Below are 26,986 nucleotides of genomic sequence, written 5' to 3' on the forward strand. Positions count from 1 at the left end.
TAAAAATTCATAAATAAATACAATTTCGTATTGGAATTTTAAATGAAAAATATTATACCCCTCACCGACGTGAGAAAAGTATATATAAGTTTGTTATTCCGTTTGTAATTTCCACAATATCATTTTCCGACTCTATAAAGTATATATATTCTAAATCCTATAGATAACGGAGTCGATTAAGCCATGTGTGTCTGTTGAAATCAGTTTTCTAAAGACCCCAGATATCTTCGAGATCCAAATCTTCAATAATCCTGTCAGACTTGCTTTTAAAAAGCAAAATCCGTCAATAAATACCGGTGGTCTAAGAAATATCCGAGACAACCTCTGAAAATTTTATCAAAAAAGAATTTTTCACGCTTTGATAAATAAGCAACAACAACAATGTGTATTGGAAAAAGGATGTATGTGTGGATGTATGTTGCTTTCATTGCGGTGTTTTTTTCGTGTGTTTGGATTCTGTTGGTTTCATTGACTTGTGTAGACAAAAAAGCTTTATTAACTCATTAATAGTGAAATTATATCGTGAAAGTACCATGAAATGAAAATAAAAATCGGAGATTTAATAATAATTTGCAATGCATAAATGTTTATTGTGCACTATGAAACGAAATTTTGCAACCAATTTTCGTCAATATTCTGAATTACGACTGAAAAATACATTCAGTACATGAAAAGGAGCGCACAGCAGCTCCGATAGTGGCCTATGTATTCTTCGAAAATTATATTTTCTTTACATTTTTTTAAATCTATCTTCTAGAAAAGTCATATTAAAATATATAACAAAGTTATAGGCATTTTCATTTCACAAATATTTATGTAGCAAAAACGATTATTAATTCAAATGCAAAACAAGTACCATCTTGCCATTGGAGGGATGTTCATTTTTTACAACTAGACAAAAATAAACCACATTCTTTCAATGACAAGTTTTATTTCATTAGTTTTCCACTAAAATCTTTTGTACTTTGAATATGTAATTTGTAGTGTATTTCTTTATCTGGTTTCAAATTACAGTTTTGCTTAAAGCTGTTCTGCAAATTGTATCCAAAGCAGAAGCAAAAAGCAAAGTCCGAAAATTCGGGGAAGTTAGCACCCTAAAGAATTTGGTGAACCTGGAAAAATTACTGGTAATGTTGAGGAGTAAAAGCGAGGAGGAAATCACTTACTCGCCAGAAGACCGAACAGCAGTGCTTTTCAAAATTTGGAAGTTGTCAATTACAAAGACTGCTATTTCTATCCCAGATAAAGACATCACAGTGAATTCAATAGTACCCACTGCATCAATAGCCAATTCAGGCTACCCGGAGGAGCCAAAGAGCGAATAGGTGAAAAACAACTCGCGGGAAGACAATTTAATGGATGACCATGATTGAGGTTATCCAAATAAACCCCCATCGAAGCGAGAAGGCTACCAACGCTCTGATTTTTAAAATCAACACAGGTAAAATACATATATCTTTAATCGTTAGACAATTCGCAACATGGTTTCTGGATTAAATCATGTAAATTTCTAACTTTTCTACGCTGATGCAGGGTCTCGCCCGAGCATGTATTTTATGTCAAAAGGAGAAAACCTCTCAGCTAGACACATATACCTCGAATCGAATTTCCGACACTACCAACAACGTCGGATCTGATGGTACTGGTTGTAGAGGCACAAAAAAGAAATTGTAATAGGTTATGATGGCAACTTCCCTATAAAATGGCAGGATAAAAAGGGTACTATTTATACCCAAACCAATAAAACTTAGACATGCGACATTTAAGTCCTATCGACCAATTAGCCAAAGTCCTCCATAGTAAAAAACCTTGGAACTGATAGATAGTATGCTTAAAAGTGAATCCTTAGGTAAATCCTTCGATGGCACACAGTATACACTGGAGGTATGCATTGGAATCGAAAGCGCCTACAATAACGTGCACACTGATACTCTTATCCAATATCTAGACAGTTTTAAGTTGGCCGGATGCTCCGCAATTGGATCAACTACATGCTAAGGAACATATGATTTCGAGAAGTACCACGGTACATGTGGGGAGAACAGTGAAACTCTGGAGCACTTTCTTCGCCACTGATAAGCGTTGGTCGATGTTAGATCCAAGTATCTTGGAAATGACATGCCTGACAAACACTAATTAAAAGATTCTTAAGATTTACTTCCAGGGAACTGAGGAAACATTCGGAGAACAAAATTTTTCAAGAAAAGGAGTACACAACAGGATATAGTGTATTTGTTCGGAATTTATGTAGTATGTATTTTTGGATGTCTGTGGGTATCGTTGCCCTATGTATATTGTTTTTTTTTTTTTTGGTGTATTCTGATTCGTATTTTTGGATATCTGATTGTTTCATTGCGTTGGGTATTTTGTATTTTTGTGTATTTCGTTTCATATGTTTAGATTCCTGTTGGTGTAATTGCCTTGTGATTTTTTTGTGTTTTATTTGGTTGCTATTGCTATAACAATATAGTCGGGAAAATGTAATAAATTTTATAAAACTAATATGTTTTAAATACACTATGGTGAAGGGTATATAAGATTCGGCACAGCCGAATATCGCTCTCTTATTTGTTCAAGTTGTGTTTGTTACGTTATTTTGCACTTATATTTTCTGAAACAAGTGGCACCAGGAATATGTTTTCAAGAGTCTAAAACGGCGGTTCCCATCGTTTTTACTTCGCGTACCCACATACATGTTTTGTTATTTTATTGTTTTTAATAATTTTTCATCCGAAAATCCAGAGAATATTTAGTATTTCAGAGATGTTTTCAAATTTACGGTTTTAAAGATAAAATGACTTCTATGTTGAATTGTTAACATGATGTTTAATTCTATGGGCGTGACAAGAATACATTTGCTTACAATTTAACAAACTTTTTATGAAATGTGGTTCAGGATTTAATTATAAGGCAGATCATTATCTGTCTGAAATAAAAGCTTTTATTTCAGTACATATACATGCAATAAAAATTACAAATCACGTAATTCTTTATTTTGATTAGGTCCTGAAAAAGTATATTAAGTGAGTTTTGTACGGATTATATGACTTATTATGGCCCGATCATGCAGATACCCAAAAAAATTAGGAGAATGATTTGTATATTTACAAATATATTCCCGCCGAGCTTTATACCAACGTCAATATTTATAATGAACTAAATTCGTTTAAGTGATTTCTGAAATAATGTTGCTGATTTTAAATAGGATCTATGATCAATATTAGTCCAGTTCGGAAAGATTTTAGCAAATGTTGTACGGTGATTAATATAAGACAAAACTTGTTCGTGTCGAATTTTATCAAAATAACTTAATTAATCAATGAAATATGTGCGTGTAAGTGATTTTCGCAAGTGGACCTCCTATGGGACCTATGTCCAATAATGGACCGATCCGGAAAGAAATTAGTAGAATGATTTATGTTTACAAAACCATATTCAAGTTAAATTTTAACCCTATAACTTTATAATTGAATGAAATATGTACGTGCGTTTAAGTGATTTTCGGAAGTGGACCTTTTATGGGAACCTTGCTCAATTGTGGACCAATAGAAATCTTCTTTAGAAATATAAACTGTGTTTATACCGACATATTTTCGGAGTTATTAACGATAAACTTATTTCCGGGAATATCTTTGTTTGAAAAAAAATGTATTATCTTTTAAATTTTTATTAACATTTAAAAAAAAATACTTTTGTTTTTTTTTAATTTATTTTTTCGAATTTTACAAATGTATCGTGATTGATATCACAAAACATGCTATACGTTCAATATTTATCACGTGATCCATTATAAATATTAATAAGAATTTTGGATTTCAGAAAATTGGGGTTTTCTGTGAAATGAACACGATCCGTCAATATTACATGCTATACGTTCAATACGTATCACAATACAGCAAATATTACGATATGTATTGAACGTGTGACACTGCCCTATCACCATGGTGGTAGAGGGTATAAAAAGTCACCAACAAATGTAAAATTATTAAACAAAAATTGTGTAATTTAGTATTTATAAAAAATATTTTACATTTTTAATATTTCTAACGTGTGTAAATAAATATTACTTGTTTGGTTCGTCTTCGCGGACCACATAGGATTTTACTTCGGACCACTAGGGGTCCGCGGACACCTATTTAAGAACCGTTAGTGTAAAATACCCATGGAACATTTCAAAGGATCAAGCAATTAATATTTCTAACATGTGTAAATAAATATAATTTTCTTGGTTCGTCTTCGCCATGGAACATTTCAAAGAATCAAGCAATTAATATTTCTAACATGTGTAAATAAATATAATTTTCATGGATTACTACGGACCATGCGGACCCCCATTTAAGAACCGTTAGTGTAAAATACCCATGGAACATTCTAAAGAATCAAGCAATTGCCATGAAGGCTTTCCAGATGTGCTCCTGTTATAAAAAATATCAATATGCTATAAATTATAACACCGTGCGACAGCAATTATTGGACTTGAACGGGACCATATACATATGAAATCTAATGTCATATATAGTAGAACTGCGCTTTTAGTTTTTCATTTTGTGATCTTTTCTCATTTTTAAAGGACTTCAAAGTTTTAAGGATATAGAAATTTCTTAAAATTTGTTTTAAATAGTTCTACTCATTAGTTTTTCTCTATATGGATATCAAATGAAAGGGGACAATTTCTAGAAGTAGATAATGTTTTTATTTTTACTTTTCAGGTCGAAAAGTTGTAAAAAATGTCCTTTGAAAAATGTATCCTTTTATATCCTTGAGAATTTCCAATATATTTTTCTAAAAAAATATATGTTGAAACCATGCATATACTTTAACACATGCTTAAATTTCGTTCTTATAGCTTTATAAGTTAAGCCTAAACAGGAAAAGACATATTAAGTTCATTAATATTATATAGTAGTTTTTGGACTTGAAACTTGAGATCGTATATAGTAAATCTGCGTTAGTTTTTAATTTTCTGTTCTTTTCTTCTTTTTAAAGGACTTCAAAGTTTCAGGATGTACAAATTTATAAAAAATTAAATAAATATTTTTATAAATGTTTGTCAATATGTGTATCAAACAGAGCTTCGAAATAATCAATTCAATTTGAGCCTAATTCACCAAAATCTGAATTCAGAAATATAAAGTTTAATCTTCCAATCCTTTTTTTAATTCTCGGGAATTAATTCAATAGCTTAATTCAAAGACTTTCAGTTTATTTTAATTCATTCATATACAGAATTCATTCATGTTTGAATTACATTCTACTATGAATGATTCAATTTTTCTTTAATGCAAATCTACTTCAAATTGAATTAAGAAATTTTTCTAAAATTCATTTTGTAGTAGACTGAATGAAAAATCTTTCCTTTGCAGCCAGAGTGTTGTATCTCAAAAACTAAAATTTCAACTTGAAAGGTTTACAAATTTTTATGTTTTTAATCTCTATATAAAAAAGTTTTTGCATATAAGTTTTAAATAACCTAGTTTACAGTTGATATTTATAAGTTTGTATAATAAGAATGATAATTCTGACTAATAATAATCTCAAGTTGTGGGCACAAGAAAATTTTTCTATTTTTTAGTTATAACAATATTGCTGCAAATAAAGATACATAGTATGTGACCATAAGTTTATGATCATAAAACATAACAAGTCCGTTGAAGTTTGCTCAGAACAGAATCGGTCCCTAACGCTAAAGAATGAGCCACGGAACGCCTTTTGTGGTGCTAAGTTTTCTTTCTCAAACCATCTGAAAACTTTAACGTAGAGGGACTCTGATTAATCATAGTTTTTAAGTATTTTATTGCATTTACTGCAGTATAAGGATTTATACGCTTTAAAGTAAGTTTTCTGTAAGTTTTCATTATCATTCCATTCATATTCCAAAAATAAATTATAATTTATTTGACAAATATTAAAACATGTGTATATTAGGATTGTTCAAATAAATGTTTAATTTGAAAATAGTTCTTAAATAATACATATGTATATCAGTTGTTATATTTGGTTTCGTATAACTTTTCTAGCTTTTGTCTAGGAACCACATAATTTTTATCACCGATGGATTCATCAGTTGAAAATTCTAATTCAATCATGATAGCAATTATTTTGGAAATATATTTTTTAATTTGAAATTTCAAATTTGATACATTTATAATTCTGTTTATACGTATATGTTCAAACTTTTTTCGAATGGAAATTATATTTGAAAAGTATTATTAAAATTTTCCAAAAACTTTATAATTTTTTAAAAAACTTTATAAATAATATGATTCGAGTAAATTTGTCATTTATGTAAATATAAATGGGGGCTATATTTAATTTATTTAAATTTTATTTATAATTTAGGGATTGTTTTTTGTTGGTGAAGTAATAAATTTTAATTTGATTTAAAAAATTGAATTAAGGCTTAACAATTTTAAACCTTTGGTATCAAATAAAAAAAGACAATCATTGGAAATGAAACAAAAGAGTTACTTAAATTTTATTCTTTCATATTTTAGTATAATTCTAACAAATTCCCAATTTTCAATAATTGCTAGGTACTGGTGGAATCGTTCCCCATGTTAGTCATTTAAATGACCCAAATTATCGGGGAAAAAATCTAGGTGCCTATCTAAGAAGTGTATTTTCAGTGACATATTCATATCCATTTCACCGAAGTTACGAACGAGATTGCGGACGATTTCTTCGCAGTTTTCAGATTTCTATTACCTAAGAAATTTTCTATTATGGCATTTTAACTCCTGCAACTATTTTTTTCAATATGTTATAGAAGGTTTGGAAATTACTTGCAATTTAACAATTTTTTTAGTTGGGGTCCTTTAAAAATACCTTAAAGTGTAAATGATTACTTTGGGTAATACAATAATATAAGTATTTAGTAATCGAATCTACCTGCGTCAATCTTTGCTTCGCTTAGTTTGGGAAGTTTTTTTTTCAAGTGCACCATAGCTGCACTGTTAACGTCACGAACAAAATTTCTTATAAGTCCCAATTTATTATTAATTTCAGAGCCGATACTCAGTAATTCTAAATCATCACATGGAATTGTGCGAATCTCTTTCGATCTTTCTTGATTCTTCAGCCGCTGATTTTGTAACATAAATCGGGCGAATGCTCATTCCGCTTCAACCAAATTACTGGGTACACATATTTTATTGGGAACTGCTTCGATCATAGTAACCCCTTGTAATAATAATTACACACAACTTCTGGTATATACCATGCCACGGTGGGGCAGAATGGAAATTTTTTGGAAATAAATCTGGCATTTCTAAACGGCTGATCCGATCGGGATAAAATTTGGCCCAAATGGACTCAATTTTTTCTTTTAGTTAGACAACAAAATTTCCAATAATATACAAAAAATTTCAGATCAATATCATTTACAGATCCAAAAATATACGTTTTTTAATTTAAAAATTCAAAAAAATTTAGATTTGTCTTAACTCTTTTATTAATAAAGTAAAATTTTCTTTAAGAACATATAACAATTTTATAGTTTTCTAAAAGGTATCTTTACGCAGAACGCTTTGGCGTAAAAAACTTGTCCTATTTTTTGAAAATGTTGCCACTGCGTCCTTCCGAATATGACCTATTTTTTTATCAAAACATCAACTTTGGGCGACATGTTCTAAAATCCCAAAGCTGGGATCAGAAAACTGAAAGCAGTTTTGGAAACCTCAATATGTTTTCTATTTACTCTAAAAGTATTTTCCCAGCCCTGAAAGAAATGTGGACCCTATGGACAAAAATGTAAAAAATCCCATTTTTGGGATTTTCATTCCTATTTTTGGGAATTGCGGGATGCCCTTTGACCTTTTCAATCTTTTTTTTACATTTTCTTATTTGAAATGACAAATTTAACAAGCGTTGAAGATTTCATTGAGTTTTGTTCATAAAGATTTTGTTATATATTACATATTTGTTAAATTTCTAAAACTATGATTTATATAAAAATTTTAATAGTGTCGCAGATAGCTACAACAATTTTGTCCATATTTATCCCTTAATATCTTTTTTTAGTTAGATATGGAAATTCTCGACCCTTTACAAAAAATTTCAAGCTAATATCTCAATTACATTCAAAAATATGTTCATTTAAACCTGTGTCCTTTAATTTCATCTTTTTCATATTTTAGTATTAAGTATGACAGAACATACATTTGGTGTTGAATAAAATATTTGGACAATTATTAAAAATTATTTTGTTAATTATTTTATTAAAGACTATAACATTGTATATACAATAAAAAAATATTATTTTATTATGAGCCACGCACAACAACACTTAAATCACCCCACACAAACCGCCTTTCCCGCCCACCGAAATATAAAACACAATTTAATACAATATGATCAGTTAGTATAATAGCTTTTTTTATTTGAACTGTTTCTCTTAAACATAATACAATTAATTCTTACAACCTACTTATATAGTTAATTCCTAACACTACTTATTTTCTATAAAATAATCTGTCACATCGGTATACATATCCAGAAGGTAATATAAGTCCTTTAAATCTTCCTCGTTTTGAGATGATAGAGTTTCATAACAAATCCATCTTTTTCGCATAGTTGAAAGAACAGGATCAGAAGATAGAAGTAAACTATTAAAAATAGCTTCATTCTGTGATTGCCTGGAGCATTTTCTTGAGCTGAAAAGTTCAACATGCTTAAAATCTCGATTCCTCGGTTCCTGGGCTTATTCTGTTAACTCTCCAAGTGGAAGAATATTCGATTCAATTATTATTTGACCATGACACAATACTTTGTGTACTGTTGGTGTTAGTTCCCTCCATGGATACAGAGATAAAAGTAATTTAGAAATTTCGGATGTATATTCCCCAAATCGATTTCCATTAATTTTATGTTTACTATTCAGTGCCATTAAAATAGTGTTCACTCTTCGAAGCAACTCCTTGTCGATTCCAGTTATTTTTGAAGTAATTTCAAAATCACAAAAAAACCTTCTCGCCGTATTGCCGTCATTTGTACTACAGCAACTTGGAAGTGGTTTGTCGATGTTTAATCCCATCTGAACATTAAATTCTTCTTGGATTCTGCTCTTATGGCATTGCTGACCTTTCCATCAATCATTGTTAAGGTTAGCTGATATGATACGTTAATAGAGAATTCCTTTATTTTTATGCAAATGGGCTCCAGTGCATTTATTTCATCTTTTAAATATTCCAATAAATCTTTTGTTGTTTTCTTTGACTCCTTTATATATTAAAATCCAATGGGTCTACAAAAATTTTTTGAGTTGTATTGATCCATATATCTTCAAATGAATTTCCGATGCTTGACGATGATGGATTAAGGGAATATGAACGAATTCGTAATGGCACTAATGATGACATAAATACACAAGTAGTCTGCCACAAGCTTGTTTGTATTCTGGAAGTGCTGATAAACCGTCACATCCCCACTTACACATTAAGACAACATCACAGTTATGAATTTTCCTTAGTTGGTCTTCTGAAAAGTCTGACACAATTCTTGATGCTGTGTTTTCGAGCAAAGATGATATATCAATACAAGCTTCCACATCATTAACAGCAATAGGTGATGGTAGGATAGTTTGTTTTTTTTCCTGGATCGCCTTGTATGATGGTAATATATTGTGTCCCTTTCATGCAGAGCTTTCCTTAATATTTGGTACTTATTTCGACTGAGACTCAGTTCCAACATAAGCGCTATTGCTTCCTCTTCAGTAAAATTTGATCGTGATGTTGGAGTTGGTATACTTTCCACAATTCACTTAAGTCGTTTTGGTGATGCATTAGGAAGAATAGTTGCAATATGTACGGCATCCATAGGTTGGTTTTCCTTTTTCAGCATTTCGTTAAATGTATCAGCAATTTCCTCATTTGAGATTGAAAAAAGTTTTGTGTGACCCTCTTTTTTTTACCTTGAACATAAGTCTTCGTATGAATTGCAAGGCGCTCCTGCTGATGTGTTGTAAGTTGAGATTTCCGTAGTAGTTTCCATCCAACTACAAAATTTTAATCGAAATTTCTTTTGATTTCCATCCACAGACTTACTTTTTACATCAAAAAGTTTTAAAAAGTTTTCAATTTTTGATATGCCTGTTTTGTCTACTTTTCTACTATATGTAGTTTTTATATAATTTGAAATGTCTTCAATTCTTTCTGGCCCTTTTGAAGATACACTCCATAAAACGGAACACAACTCTTCGTACTTTAATGTAATCTTCATTGTAATTCACTCATTGATATTTCTTATTAGTGAATGAATCGAAATTATCATTACCTGTATATTTTTACCTACATGATCATAAACGAAACAGAACGAAATGATCTGTCGAAAAAATTTAGGTAAAAAATAGTTATAAATTTCTGAAAATTTAAGCATAATAGGACCTTTCAATTATAAGGATAAGCAAACAAATAGAAAATAGGTAAATATAAGATTTAAACATGTTCTGTCATATTTAATACTAAAATATGAAAAATATGAAATTAAAGGATACAGGTTTAAATGAACATATTTTTGAATGTAATTGAGATATTGGCTTCAAATTTTTTGTAAAGGGTCGAGAATTTCCATATCTAACTAAAAAAAGATATTAAGGGATAAATATGGACTAAATTGTTGTAGCTATCTGCGACCCTATTAAAATTTTTATATAAATAATAGAATAATAATAATAATAATAATAATAATAAATAATTTTAGAAATTTAACAAATATGTAATATATGACAAAATCTTTATTTATGAACAAAACTCAATGAAATCTTCAACGCTTGTTAAATTTGTCATTTCCAAAACTGCTTTCAGTTTTCTGATCCCAGCTTTGTGATTTTAGAACTTGTCGCCCAAAGTTGAAGTTTTGATAAAAAATAGGTCATATTCGGAAGGACGCAGTGGCAACATTTTCAAAAAATAGGACAAGTTTTTTACGCCAAAGTGAAGATACCTTTTAGAAAACTATAAAATTGTTATATGTTCTTAAAGAAAATTTTATTTTATTAATAAAAGAGTTAAGACACATTTTGGGCAAAAAAAGGCAAAAATCTAAAATTTTTTGAATTTTTAAATTTAAAAACGTATATTTTTGGATCTGTAAATGATATTGATCTGAAATTTTTTGTATATTATTGGAAATTTTGTTTGAGATTGAAAAAAGTTTTGTGTGACCCTCTTTTTTTTACCTTGAACATAAGTCTTCGTATGAATTGCAAGGCGCTCCTGCTGATGTGTTGTAAGTTGAGATTTCCGTAGTAGTTTCCATCCAACTACAAAATTTTAATCGAAATTTCTTTTGATTTCCATCCACAGACTTACTTTTTACATCAAAAAGTTTTAAAAGTTTTCAATTTTTGATATGCCTGTTTTGTCTACTTTTCTACTATATGTAGTTTTTATATAATTTGAAATGTCTTCAATTCTTTCTGGCCCTTTTGAAGATACACTCCATAAAACGGAACACAACTCTTCGTACTTTAATGTAATCTTCATTGTAATTCACTCATTGATATTTCTTATTAGTGAATGAATCGAAATTATCATTACCTGTATATTTTTACCTACATGATCATAAACGAAACAGAACGAAATGATCTGTCGAAAAAATTTAGGTAAAAAATAGTTATAAATTTCTGAAAATTTAAGCATAATAGGACCTTTCAATTATAAGGATAAGCAAACAAATAGAAAATAGGTAAATATAAGATTTAAACATGTTCTGTCATATTTAATACTAAAATATGAAAAATATGAAATTAAAGGATACAGGTTTAAATGAACATATTTTTGAATGTAATTGAGATATTGGCTTCAAATTTTTTGTAAAGGGTCGAGAATTTCCATATCTAACTAAAAAAAGATATTAAGGGATAAATATGGACTAAATTGTTGTAGCTATCTGCGACCCTATTAAAATTTTTATATAAATAATAGAATAATAATAATAATAATAATAAATAATTTTAGAAATTTAACAAATATGTAATATATGACAAAATCTTTATTTATGAACAAAACTCAATGAAATCTTCAACGCTTGTTAAATTTGTCATTTCCAAAACTGCTTTCAGTTTTCTGATCCCAGCTTTGTGATTTTAGAACTTGTCGCCCAAAGTTGAAGTTTTGATAAAAAATAGGTCATATTCGGAAGGACGCAGTGGCAACATTTTCAAAAAATAGGACAAGTTTTTTACGCCAAAGTGAAGATACCTTTTAGAAAACTATAAAATTGTTATATGTTCTTAAAGAAAATTTTATTTTATTAATAAAAGAGTTAAGACACATTTTGGGCAAAAAAAGGCAAAAATCTAAAATTTTTTGAATTTTTAAATTTAAAAACGTATATTTTTGGATCTGTAAATGATATTGATCTGAAATTTTTTGTATATTATTGGAAATTTTGTTGTCTAACTAACAAGAAAAAATTTAGTCCATTTGGTCCAAAATTACGCCCGGTATTCAAAAAAAGTCGGACCAAGGTTTTGTATCACTAAATTTTTAAATGCCTATAACTCGGATATTATAAGAGATAAGTAGTATGTCCAAGCATGTTTTTCAAGATCTCGTCGAGCGCTTTCAGAAAATATAAATAATAATCTTTGAATTTGGGTGAAAAAATGGCACTAGTTTTACATGTCGTAGGTACCCTATTTTGAGACGCCACAGCTCCGTCCCTGGGGCATCTGCTGGGTTCATCTTCAAAACTTAAACTCGAATACTCCTTGGCTATTCTCACGCCAAATTTTATCCCGATCGGATCAGCCGTTTAGAAATGCCAGATTTATTTCCAAAAAAATTTCCATTCTGCCCCATTCTGAATGCCTTGGAACCATGTTTAATAAAAAATATTGTTCATACTTATCCACAAAAGCCTTTGTTACATTTTTTCTTAATTACAAATAAACCACAAACAACACAACATTTGTTTTTATTAGGACATTCCATATTACTTTTTAAAAATGACCACTTATTCAAAATTATTTATAAGAATTTTGAAGTGTCAAATTAAAACTACTACAAGATATTTTATTTTTTATATACAATGTATCCTGATAAATAAAAACGAGTTAACTTTTAATAAACTCAACCCTTTTTTTAAATTAGTAGAAAAATTATCTGGAAAAAATACAATTATTTTGCTAATTCAAAAGTAATTAAATATTACTCCCACAGAAGGTAAAAAATTCAGTAATTGCAACGTTTGAAGTAGTGATAAATGTTATTCTTTCGAAAGCACTTCGCTTTATTTTTGCTGGGGTACTTATGATGCAAGGACACTAAAACAATTTAAATTTAATGTGAATTGGTTAAAACTAAAGCAACACATTAAAACATAATTTTAAAATTAATTTTTAATAAAAACATTATAGAATATTTATAATATATCAGGAGCGCATCAGGCTAGGCTTGCCAGATTCCGATTCGCAAAATGCTGGACATTAGGTTTTAAAAAGCTGGATATAAAAAAATTACTGAGAAAATGTTAATTTTGGTTTTGTGTAAATAATTTCACAGTGATACACCAAAAAATTCAGGGGTTCTCATATACGTTTATCATATCACGACTCATCACTGCCTATATCTATGGACTTTTTGATTGTTACGCAAATATACTATTTGACATCCCTTAATCAAAAATTCCATAACTATAATTTGTTGATAATATTTGCTTTGACCAAATCTTCAATTCTTATAGACATATTTTACTGGCATTAAACAGCTAAATTCTTAAAGGCATACCTAATTCAGTTAGTTATGGAGCCTTCAAAAAAAACCGACATTCGATGACGTAATTTCTCACATTTTTCTCAATGGTCTATTCGACTATGCTATGCCAATTTGCATATATGCAACAAATGTCAATAGTTATATCCTTAATGTACATTTCGTCCGTTATGAATATTAGTATTATGTGAATTTAACCAAAGTTTTCAGAATAACAAAAAACATTTTAATTTAGCTGTTATTTAGCGGATTCGTTTACTAATATATTTAAGACGTATTTTGAAAAATCACTCAATTTTTTATGCACTTTAGCGAAATTAAAAAAAAAAAACTCCATTTAGGACTTTTTGGAAAACAGTTTTTAATATAGAAATTTTCTCCCATTTTATGCACAGATTTGAAGATTTCTTTCGAAATATGAGTTAAGAGACGTTATGGGGTATATTTGACCAATTATTATACCGTCTAGAGATGTGAATGATTGTAAAGGCAATCATTCACATTCGCAAAAGAACTGGCTAAAATTAAGAATTTAACGAGATAAAATAAAACCTCATTTTCAGCTTAATCCATAAAATCTAAATAAAGAACTAAAAGTCGCGGTCATAATGATACAGTAGAAGTCAAGGGTCAAATCTTGCATGTATCGCAATTATTGTTCGTCTTACGATTTTATTACAACTTTTGTAGGGAATACAATTTCCATGATTTTGGTAATGTTTATTTTTGCGAGTCATCATTTGATTTCGAATTATTCAGTTTTCATTTTTCTTAGCTATGTTACTTAAAAATTTCATTTAGATTAATACTAATAAATATATTTTGGTTTATCTCAGAATTCCGAATTATTATCACAGCATCTGTTTATTCAAAATATTAAATTGCAAAATTTTAAGTTGCAATTTCACTTTTAAATTGAAATTTAATTTTGTAGACTTAATTTACTCCAACCAAATTTCATAAAAATCGGAATGGTAAATGCAGCCTACTTCGTTTTTTTCTTATAGTAAGTACCACAAGTGCTTTAAGTAAGAAGTTCCTATAAAAATATTAACGGAATGAGGGGCAAAGGTGCTATTAGACGACATGTAGTATACATATGTACTGTATTTCCATCAGCAAAAGTTGTACATATCGTCTGATACATATCAAACATTGCATATGTAAATTACATGTGGAAATACATACAGTGAATCAATTAAGTATGTAAATTTTTTCAAAATTTTAAGAAAAAGCTTTATCTGAACAATTATTTTTAGCAAAATAAAGCAATTTCCTTGTTGTATTTTTAAAGAATATCTTATATTTTAATTTTCTGACATATAAAGTAAAATCGTGATGTTAATTAACGAGATAAATGTGTACGTATTGTTTTTTAGGTCAATAAAGTATTTTGCTTTTTAGGTTTTTTGTTCATTTTTTTAATATCAATGCATTATTTTATAAAATTTAATATTTTTATTACTCCTATATATTAGAAGTAGTGAAACGACTAAATTTGGACATTTCTTAACCGATTTATTATCCTATATACCTATAAGAATTTATCAATATGAAATCTATCATTTCTTTGATTAAATTTCGAAAATAATAAGTAATTTTGAATTGGATACATGATATATTAGATAATCAATGGATTTGGATCTAGAAAAAATGTTTAGTGAGGTATATATCTATATATTATAACAAAAATAGTCTGGGTTTTTGTTAATTTTGTATTGATATACAAAAACTACATTACGGAAACCCCTTCTATTTGGGGAGTACTGTGTAAATTTTATTTAGAATTATAAAATATTGATCGAATTTAGGTATAATATAAAAAGAAACTAAATTTAATAACATATTTTGTATGCAAAATTAATAAATTAATTTGTTAAATTCTCTAGACATTCCTTAGCTTTGATATCACGCTTTTTGAAACTTTAAAAATTCACATTTACTTAAATTAATTTAGCTTTATTTAAAGAAAGTCCATAAAAATACCTCACAAAAGTATACGAATTTTTTCTGTATTTTATATTTGACTATATATAACAAAACATAAAAATTAGAATCGAATGTTTTTTTGCTAAAAATTGTTTTAAGGGGTAACTATCAACCGAATGGATATATTTTTGGACCATTTGGTCCACAATTTTGGAGTATTCGTACCTTTTCATATAATATCACAAATTAAGATTTTTGACCATATTTGCCATATTTTTCTCTTTTTCCAGAGATAAAACCAAAATTTAATATTGGGATTTAATAGATTCCTTCAGGTATCTAAAAATAATAATCTTTGTTATAAGGATTTTTTTAAACATTCCATGATATATTTTTGGTATCGTTCTTCTGTTTCTAATTGAATTATCTGGATCTTAAGTCCCTTTTCGTACCACTAGGATCGATATTTTCCGACAAAGTTGGCTAGTATATATAATTGTAGATATTAGCATTAATATAATTTAAATTTTCAAGACATCGTAGCGGTGTACAACTCCAAAACATGCCTTAACAAAACGTCATCCTATACAGGATTTTAGTTTTTACTACTCATAACATTCACGATTATGTTGCCCATTACAACAACACTGTATGTTAAAAATTTTGGGCTTATTTTGATCATAGTAAATAATATATAAACAGATATCAATATTTTTGAGTTAGACCATAATGATATGGTGACATTCAGCCTAGAGGCCATTGATTATAAAAAGAATGATTCCACTATATTGAATGGCGTTTCTTTGAGGCATGCTTTGGAGTTATAAACTTCCACAATATATTGAAAACTTAAAATGTATAACAGCTGATATCTAAAACAATATATAGAAGACAAGTTTCACCGAAAATTTTTGACCCTAGTATTAAAAAATGGACTTGAATTCCAGTAAATTGAATTAGCGATGGAAGAATGATTCCAATAATATATCTTGCAACGTTTAAATACAGATTATTGTAATAAAAAATATTATTTTTAGATACCCCAAGGGGTATATTAAATCCCAATAACAAATTTTGGTTTTATCTCTGGGAAAAAGGAGAAAAAATATTGCCAAAAACCGCCATTTTAATGATATTACATAAAAAGATGGTACAATTATGGACCAAATGATCCAAAATTATATCGATTCGGTTGATAGTTACCCCTTAAAATTTTTTAGCAAAAAAACATTCGATTCTAAGTTTTGTGTTTCGTATAATATAGTCAAATATGAAATACAGAAAAAATCGTATATTTTTGTGAGGTAATTTTATGGACTTTTTTTAAATAAAGCTAAATTAATTTAAGTAAATGTGAATTTTTAAAGTTTTAAAAAGCGTAATATCAAAGCTAAGGACTGTCTAGTGAATTTAACAAATTTATTTATTAACTTTGCATACAAAATATGTTATTAAATTTGGTTATATTTGATTATTATACCTAAATTCGAATTCTTATGAGAGACACTGTATGTATGTATGGAAATATTTATAATATAAAACTAATTTTAACTTTCTTTTTGTTTTATGCTGATGATTATTTCCCGGAAGTTTGTTACATTTTACGTACTATAGGCACATGAGATGGACAAACTCCCACTGAGATTATTTAGAATATGTCTCATATCAAAATAATTAAGAGCTTCAGAAAAACAACTTACGTTAAAGGATTCATTTAAAACCAAATTAAATACAGTCCCTATTTATTTATTTATTTATTTATTTATTTATTTATTTGTTGTTTTTTAAGTAAAACCAGTAATATCAACTCCTTGAAAACGAAAAATGTATTGCAAAAATCGCTTAAAATAGGGTGCCTGTTAAAAATATATAAAAATTCGTACAATCGACTTATTGAAAAAAATTGGTAAGTCATAAGAGTCGACTTACAGACTTTTCCAAATCGAAATATTAACATAACAAGTCTTCACGCGATCACACTTTACGTACGCAAAATCTAATGAAAAGTTAAAAAATCCATCCCTATGAGAACAAAAAAGGGAATAAAATAACACTATTGGTATAAAACAATAAAATAATAAACGCACATAAAGAAAACAACCCGACGAAAAATAAAACAATAAATATTTATTTATTGTTTTTTAAGTAAAACCAGTAATATCAACTCCTTGAAAACGAAAAATGTGTTGCAAAAATCGCTTAAAATAGGGTGCCTGTTAAAAATATATAAAAATTCGTACAATCGACTAATTGAAAAAAGTCGGAAAGTCATAAGAGTCGACTTACAGACTTTTCCAAATCGAAATATTAACATAACAAGTCTTCTCGCGATCACACTTTACGTACGCAAAATCTAATGAAAAGTTAAAAAAATCCATCCTTATGAGAACAAAAAAGGGAATAAAATAACACTATTGGTATAAAACAATAAAAAAATAAACGCACATAAAGAAAACAATTCGACGAAAAATTAAACAAACCGTAACAGCTGTTTTATGAAAATAAAAATTTTTTGGTGTGGTGAGTTATTTTTGTTTACAAATATGTGTTTCTGCAAGTGGAAAAGACGCAAAAACTCGTTTTCATTATTTACTTTTTTTCATACTTACTTATTCCCTTAGGGAAGTTATGGTACTGTTTACCATTAGACCATTAGCCGGGGCACTGCATTGTGGTAATTGGTAGCAAACGAATTAGCTAAATTAGATTCGATATGTAGATGACAGGGGAAGGATTGTAAAACCATCCATTTGTAACTATTATATGTTGGCATTCAAAAGAATCCGTGACATCATAAACCTGTCCTGAACTAGTACATTGAATTACAAAATTTTAATGGCCTTACGGCCAACACTTGATATGATACTTATTAGACTGGATAGACACTGTCTAAGGATTCAGATAAGGATGCTAATAGGGAATTGCTCAATTAGGGCATTTGTCAGCAAATGGGACAGTAATATACGAGGATGAAGAGAAATAGTCTACTAGGTTTTATCAAGGGAATTAGTCATTTTTTCGACTAGGTTTTATAAGGAGACTAATTTTTTCTTACTTTACTTCTTTAGAAGTAAATCTTCTAGGTGGAAACCCCTTGAGAATCGGCCTGTTTTCATTCATGTCTCCTCTCTACTTATTACATTTCTTGTTTTTATTCTAGTTTTTTGTTTCTTTATCTTAAGATCTTCACTCTCCATGAAGGGAATCACAATGGACCTTACGGTTTCCCAGAGGGGATGCAGCTTTTGCTGGTGCATAACCCTTCTTAACCTAATTATTTACTTTATAAATTCTTTGTCAATTTTCTATCCTTTAAAAATGTAAATTTTTGTGGTAAAAATTCTTATTCGAAAAATGAAAGGTCTGCTATACTAAAAAAGTTTGAACGCAAATCGAAAGATTTAAAATAAATATATTTAATAAATATTTTGTTTCATTTATATTTGTTCCAGAAGTTATAAAAAAATATTTTATTTTGAAAGTTTATCGAAAAATCGTCAAATTAGCCACACACAAACTTAATGTTTTTAATAAAACTCACCATATAACAAATCAAAAACAGCTGTTACGGATTACTGTTTTTTAATAGCTTGTTTTCTTAACGGGTATCAGTGTACACTTAATAAGGTAGCCTCGTCGCTACAACAAATACAACAATACAAAAACAACAGGCGATTTGTTATTGTAGAATAATCCTATCTGTCAAAAAAAGCTGTGTGTGTAAAATGAAAAAGCAACAAATAAACACAATAAAAATATGAGTTTTTAGCAATTATTTAAATTTTTAACTATTAATATTAATATATTATATTAATTAAACGTGGAATGTCTGAAAATCATAACTATATCTATTGGGAAGACCAATTTTCCGAATTAAACGTGTTTTTTGTGAAAAGTGATTAGTCGTGTTAAAAATAGTTGAAACTGATTTGGAACGTATGCCGGAGCTAAAGATTTTCTTTTTTTATCAAGAGAGAAGGATAACAAAGACATTTAATCACGATTGTCCTAGAAAACTCCTTTAAAACCATAATTTTCTTCACTTTTTAAAATTTTTACACCTTTTGCGATTTTTTTTCTATGTAAACAAACAAGAATTTTGACAGATAAGATTGTAAAAGCTGATGATCAGCTGTGCGGACGAGGCTACCTTATTAAGTGTACACTGACGGGTATAAGTCGACTATTTTGATCCAAAAAAGTCGATAACTCGACAATCGTCTGTGAAAAAAGTCGAAAAGTCGACTTTGTATATAAAAGTCCGAAAAAGTTGAAAATAGTCGGAAAAAATCGAAATTAGTCGAAAAGTCGAGAGAAGTCGAACATAGTCAAAAATAGTTAAAAAGTGGGAAAAAGTCTAAAATAGTCGAAAAAAGACAATAATAGTCAAATAGTCAAAAAAAGACAAAAATAGTCAAACAGTCAAAAATAGTTGAAAATCGAAAAAAGTCTAAAATCGTCGATAAGTTTCAAATAGTCGAAAATAGTCAAAAAGTCGAAAATAGACGAAAAAAAGTCGAAAATGGTAAAAAAAAAATCGAAAATAGTGGAAAAAAATCGAAAGTAGTCGAAACTATTCGAAAAAAGTCGAGAAGTCGGAAAAAGTCGAAAAGTCTACTATTTACAAAATAGTAAAAGTAGACTTTTAAACGTACAAGAAGAAAACAAACAGGTTGATTTTTGTCAAACTTTTTTCAGAGTTGCACGGAAAGGTACATTTTTGTCCACGTGTAGATAAGTACATAACAAATATAAACAAAGAAGAAAATACATAAAAACCGTAAACAAAAAGATAACAAACCATAACAAACTCATTGATATATTTGTGAAATATTGAAATATCGAAATAAAAACTAAGATCCTCTTTGAGCACTAAATCTGAAATGTGTTATTAATAGCGAATCGAAAAACGAATCGATCTAAGTATTAAGTATTCTTCGAAGTACTTTCTATGAGATGCTGTGATGTAACAAACTTTGAAGATATTACAAATTTAACAAAGGTGTTTATGCTTAAAAAATTAAAAATATTGAGAAGCAAAACTGTAATATGTGATCAATAGGGTATCAATAGACAAATCGAACTGTATATAGATTTTTTTTCCTGAGTACTTGCCATAAGTCGGTATAACGTAACAAAAGTTTTTATACTCAAAAATTTTAAAATGATAGTCAAACAGTCAAAATACACTTGCATGAATGTAGATTTAAATAATTTACGTATATATTACATAGTACTTACTGCAAGTATAAACGACCTTTAAATGCATGGGTATATCGTTTTTGCAGGGTCTGCCGAAAGTACCAGCATCCGCAGTTATAGAGCAACGTCGTCGCCCGTGACAAATTTGCATAACAGTCTCCGTAGCATAAGAAACCAGGCAAGCTAAATAGTTGTTGAATGAAAAACACAAAGAAGAGCAAATAAATATAAAGAGAATTAAAAAAGTAGAAAACATTATTCCATGCAACACTAACACTAACACTCACACACACCGACTAAAATGTAATTTTAACAATGACTTGATAAGAATTTTCCATCTTGTATTCTTTTCTTCTTCTTATTCATTGACTCGTACAATTATGGTGTAATATTTTACTACATATATGAATGTATGTGTGTGAGTGCGTTGATATGTCTGACTAAATTAAGGTGGCAACCTTAATTGCATATTTCTTTGTACAGATTGTACGCAGATTAGGGTGTTTTTTAAACTTTTTTAATATTGGGAATTTTTGGTTTTATCACTTTGGTTCTATCATTATTGTTACATATTAAAATTTACACTTGAAGATTCCTATTAAATGGATGATAGATTGATTAGGTTTTGTGGGTTGCGGATATCGGGTAGTGCAAGTATTGGGTAGTTAAAGAGACAAGAAAAAGTCTAGTTCATCGGCTAGGTCCTGTAGGTCTTTCTGTTTTTGAACCATCAGTGTTTATTGAGATCGTTTCTTGCCCCATTATTGGCTATCTTTTGTAGTGTGGTGTGTTATAAGGGAAGTTATATTTAGCATTGTCTTTGGAGTGGCCTGATGGGGGTAATTTATAGAGCCAGTAATTGTAAGATCTTTTTATCTTGTTTAGAATAGAAAGGCGAGTCGTATGTCCACCGCTCTCCAGCAAACAAACAACTGTATGTCAAAATAGCTCTTAAGACCGTGGTGTACATGAGTGTACGCCGGATACACTTAGAGTAGCTTAGAGTCTAAAGTTATGCCAAGATATTTGACATTCACTTATGTTTCCGTAGAAATGACGAACAAGTTAACTTATATATCATATAAATTTCAGTTGATGCTTTACATTAACCCGAAACACAATTTTTAAAAAGTTAAAAACACCCTTATAATCAAATATTTTGAATATATTGTAGTATAATCAAGTACTTACTCTGTTTAGCATTTGTGTCTGGAGCGTTTTGTGAATTGTTATGCGGGCATTGTACACTTTCGCGTTCTATGTAGCCAAAGGAAGCACTGTATATTGCAATCCTTGAATAAGGATTGCATTCAAGTGGCATTTTGTCATTTTCACAAGCTACTTTCGAACGAAACTCATCTGCAAAGATTGAAAAAAAAACGAAAATTATATAAAAAAAGAATTAAATAGAAAAATGCTAGAGAAGCCATTAGTTTCATACACTTAATTTTCTTTTCCAACTAAACAACATTTGCAACTACAAGTTTTGTTGTATAGAAGCAAAAGCATATAATATATATGTATGCACATATCTATGTAAGTTTGCGTTGAAGATGAGCAAAATAAAAAATACTAAAATAAAAAGAAAATGTCTTTATTCTCATTAAATTTCCATAACAAGTAGCAAAAAACAAAAAACTTATAATTTTCAAAGACTTTAAAGTGAAATGGGGCTTAGAGGAACCTCAGTTATCAGCGTTTAGATCCTTTTTATTTGCCAATTTTCAACTTAAATTCCGTTTCACATTTTCTTAAGTGCGATTTTATTTATTTGTATTGTTTCTCCTTGGGCAAATCCAGAAATTAAAGAAAGCAAATAAAAATAAAAAAAGTTAACATGTTTATCTCTAAAGAAGATTTTTCAATTTCCTCTTTTTCATATTAAACTGTCCACAAAATACAATTAAATAAAAATGTCAATTGTATTAAAAGTGATGTGGTGCGATTTTTATTTAATTTGTTACAATAAAGTTTTCTCATTCTATTGGTGTGGTTTGTTAAATGTAAAATTATTGTATTAAAATTGAAAACTGGAAATATTGTTTTTCCTTAGGCAATAAAAAATATCATCAACGCGCTAAATCATAAAGCCAACTATAATTTCATTTATCTTTATAAAAAATAATAACAATATTTATAATAATGTACATATATTACAAAGAAAAGAACCAAATCTTCCAAAATTTCCTGTTGAAAGATTGTGTTAGAAAGGTTATATTTTATAATTTTGAATACTCCTGGTTAATTCAACATATTTAAAGATTTTATTCTATTGGGATAAAAAGATGATATTAAATGTTTCAATGGTACTTTTTCGTTCTTCAAAAGGTACAAAAGGCTTTAAACACATCATGGTGAAGGGTATATAAGATTCGGCACAGCCGAATATAGAACTCTTACTTGTTTAAATTATTTTCAACTTTTTTTTAGAAAATATTGAAAAATTTAAAGCTACCTTTACATGCATTTGCAAAATTGAAAGTATCGAGCTACATATATAAATTGCATTAAATACAAATCAATGATTTTAAAAATATACATTTTTAAACTAACGTCTGTATTTAATGAGATGGAGCAATATTGTTTATACTTTTTAATTGTGATTTATGCCTATGAAAAACACCATTTTTAAATTAAATATTTTTTATATCAAATATCAAATTTTTATATTTAAACATATTTAATTAATCTTTATACTTTATTAACGCAACTATTGGGCATTTCTTTTTTTACGTTGCGTAGCTGTTAGTCCCAGTTCGACGCAAAGTATTGTATGTTTTTGGGCCTATACAATACTTTTCGTCGAACTGCAAGTGACAGCTCGAGTTTACTGTATGTAATTAAATATGAGCGGTCACTATCAAACGCTAAACTTGTGCATGAAGGAAAAAAAGGAAAAGGGGGAAAGGGAAAAATTCAACTTTAGCATATGAAAAACAAGAGAAAGAGAAAATGTGAACAAAAAAACTGTCAATATAATTGTTTTCCTTTTTTGTTGATAAGCCCCATTTTAAATTTGTTGCTTAAATATATTTTATTAAGTTATTTTATATACTTTTTTTATTTTAATAAATAAATTATTGCAAATAAAACAAAACAGTCATATGTTTCTCATACTTCGCCAACGCATCAATTGGGCAAAGGTAGAATTACCCAAGCGCAACGTACTGTAACTGTAAGAAAACGTGTCAGCTGATCGTTTTTGATTAAGGAAATACAATGAAAATGCTTACCGAAATAGAATTTTATAACGTTTTTACGTGACATTTGTAGAACAGTAATGGCACTTTTGTATGTAGAATAGAACTGTGGTACAAATTCCCTTTTTTCATACTTTTTTTATTTGTATGCACAAATTTGAATTTTTATATTATTATGCTTAAATTTAATAAATTGTTTACCTTTTAATTTTTAGGATGCATATGTGATGTTAGTAATGTGTATACATAAAATATTATAGAAACCACGTTAAAGCAAATCAAAGTTAAACTGTTTAAAATACTTTCTAATTATAATTATAGAACCAGACGTTATCTCTGTTATCTGAAAAATATATCGATATAACGTTACTTCATATTACATAAAATTTTGTAGACAACAATTTCGGCTTTCTAATGGTTATAAAATTTGAGAGCTCCATCTCATTAAATACAGACGTTAGTTTAAAAATGTATATTTTTAAAATCATTGATTTGTATTTAATGCAATTTATATATGTAGCTCGATACTTTCAATTTTGCAAATGCAAGTAAAGGTAGCTTTAAGTTTTTCAATATTTTCTAAAAAAAAGTTGAAAATAATTTAAAAAACAAGAGGGAAAAAACGCTTGATGGGTTAAACGCTATTACTTATACATATATATTTTTAATTTTGGCACTTTTTCTACTTTACCATTTTAAAGAATATTTATGTAATTTAATTTTGCTTTTTATAATTTTTCATTTTTTTAATACCTACATAAAATAGTCTTAAAGAAATAACAAAAAAGGCAAGTTATTGCTAATTAATTTACCTTTATATTAAAAAAACGTCTAAAAGCTTAAATTATTTTGAGTTTATTTCCAAGACAAGCGTTACGTTTTTAAATGTTCTATAAGTGCACAAAACGTGGTAACGGTACGTTACTGTACGTGGACAGCAACGCTCGGGTAATTCTACATTTACCTTTGTAACGTTGCGTAGCTGTCAGTCGCAATTCGTCTCAAAGTCACAAAGTATACAGATATGTCACTTTTGACATTTCAAAAAGTCTAAAATCAGCTTCTGTTTGATATTGAAATTGTTTGGTGAGAAGTATATAAAATACAGCTAAAAAAATCATTGAAATCGTTTTGTGCGAAAGAGAGTGAAATAGCTTTTTGCTCGTGATGTCTCTGTATACCCTGTGTCAAAGTATTGAATGTGTTTGGACCTATAATTTCCAAGACGACCTTTAATTTCAAAGGCGAATCAGTCAAGTGATGAAGTACGCAACACGCGTTAAGGCGGCAACGCGTTTTACGTTTTTAAACTTTTGGCGATTTATCTGCAAGTTACACACCACGTGTCTTTTTGATCTTTGTTTTAATGTTTTTAATTCTATTACTTTTTAAAACAGGAGTGCCCAAAAGTTTCTTATAGATTCTTATATATACATCTAAAGAAAAATATATTTTGTCGTGACTCTCCCTGAACGGGTTAAGGTTGCATTCTATTATAATAAGAAGAAGACCGAAAACATAGAATTACAATAGAATGCAACCTTGAAAACAGCTGTTTGGGGGTTTGACTGAAGGTCAGATAGAAGAAAAAAGATGGCGAAAATGATGAAAAAGCGCGGGAAAGAAATTTTTAAGAGGAGGAGCAAATGAAGAGGAAGTTTTTTGGAGTGGGTTGGGTTGAAGAGAGTCGGTGAAGGAAGACGTGCCTTTTTCGAAAAAAAGACATTTGGTTAAAAAAAAAAGAAAGAAAAAGTGATACCGATATAACACAAATCAACACACTACATAAATTTTACACATAAAAAAAGATTTAAAAAAAGGAAAAAAAAACAATGTGACATTTAACAAAACATTTACATAAAAATAACACAATACACAAATATTACACATAAAAATTAAAAATTTTGTTATTTTTACAAACACAATTTACATATAAAACACAACGTTTATCTAAAAATTAATTATTGTTACACAATCTTGACATATAAAACACATAAATCATATAAAAACGCCAATCTGCACTTAAAAACATTGATTAAAACATGAAACACCAATCTATATACATTTAAACCACGAATTTACATACCAAGAATGGACATATCTGGACGACTATCTTTGGACTATACTAACAGGACCAGGAAGGAAAATTTAATGGTTTAATTTTTGGGAATTAGAGATTTTTTTGTATTTTTGTTACCAAAATTGGATGGCCGTTGTTGCCCTTAGAACCTATCCTAGATTGAGCTCAGGTTAGGGTTTGGTTTGTGCCTAGATTTACGCCCTGTTAAAATCCATTAACTTTCCGACTGCACCAACTGTACAAAGACAGACCAAGACTAACGACTAATTAACGTCCGCGCTTTGCTGTAAGAGCATCCTGTTCCCGAATATAGTTTGGTGAAGAGAAGCAGAACCAAATATGGAATGAATAATACGAGGTAAGTGAAAATTTAAAATCAGGCTGTAGGGGTAGTGTTAGGGGCAAATCCTATTTAAACTGGCCAAAGATGTGCCATGGTAGAGGGAGGGCAGGCCAAGCAGCACAACATCCGCTGCTGACCAGTAGGCACAACGTCGCGATGGCTAGGAATTAGGTTAAAATAGTAGACTAAAGAGAGATCGAAATTGAGGAAGAATCTTGATTGGTACATTCCTTTTTTTTTTGTTTAAGAACTTCGTGAGGAATAGGATGGTGAACCCTACGCCACCTCTACCGGCTATTCTGAGCATTGCCACCTGGGTTTACACCACATAAGCGTTGCCATCATATTATCTATCAGTTTACCATCCGGAGGTCTTGACAAAATGGCGCCCAACAATGGGGGCCCGAAATTGGGGTTTCCTCGTAAAGATTTAGTTTACTTTATGATTGTCATTAAGTAGCGGTCATCTCCTCCAACGTAAGTCATACTATATTAAAATCATTCAGGGTTTTGTAGTATT

At 29.2% G+C, this 26,986-nt stretch overlaps 2 protein-coding genes across 2 annotated transcripts in view; both read right to left on the reverse strand.

The window, feature by feature from the left end:
* LOC124419502 (RNA-binding motif protein, X-linked 2) overlaps positions 1-17,431 on the reverse strand; it is a 51,419-nt gene extending 33,988 nt beyond the window's left edge. The window contains exon 1 of the mRNA XM_046949266.1: positions 17,342-17,431. Within this exon, the coding sequence (XP_046805222.1) occupies positions 17,342-17,355 (14 nt within the window). The 5' untranslated portion in view covers positions 17,356-17,431. The remainder of the gene's footprint in view (positions 1-17,341) is intronic.
* Positions 17,432-20,856: 3,425 nt separating this feature from the next.
* The window catches only part of LOC124419258 (protein eva-1 homolog C-like), a 21,306-nt gene continuing 15,176 nt past the window's right edge, over positions 20,857-26,986 (reverse strand). Inside the window, exons 3-4 of the mRNA XM_046947890.1 lie at positions 22,035-22,202; positions 20,857-21,026 (exon numbers count right to left, since the gene is read on the reverse strand). Of these exons, the coding sequence (XP_046803846.1) occupies positions 20,857-21,026; positions 22,035-22,202 (338 nt within the window). The remainder of the gene's footprint in view (positions 21,027-22,034; positions 22,203-26,986) is intronic.

This window comes from Lucilia cuprina, chromosome 4 (assembly GCF_022045245.1).
Source record: "Lucilia cuprina isolate Lc7/37 chromosome 4, ASM2204524v1, whole genome shotgun sequence".
Taxonomy (NCBI): domain Eukaryota; kingdom Metazoa; phylum Arthropoda; class Insecta; order Diptera; family Calliphoridae; genus Lucilia; species Lucilia cuprina.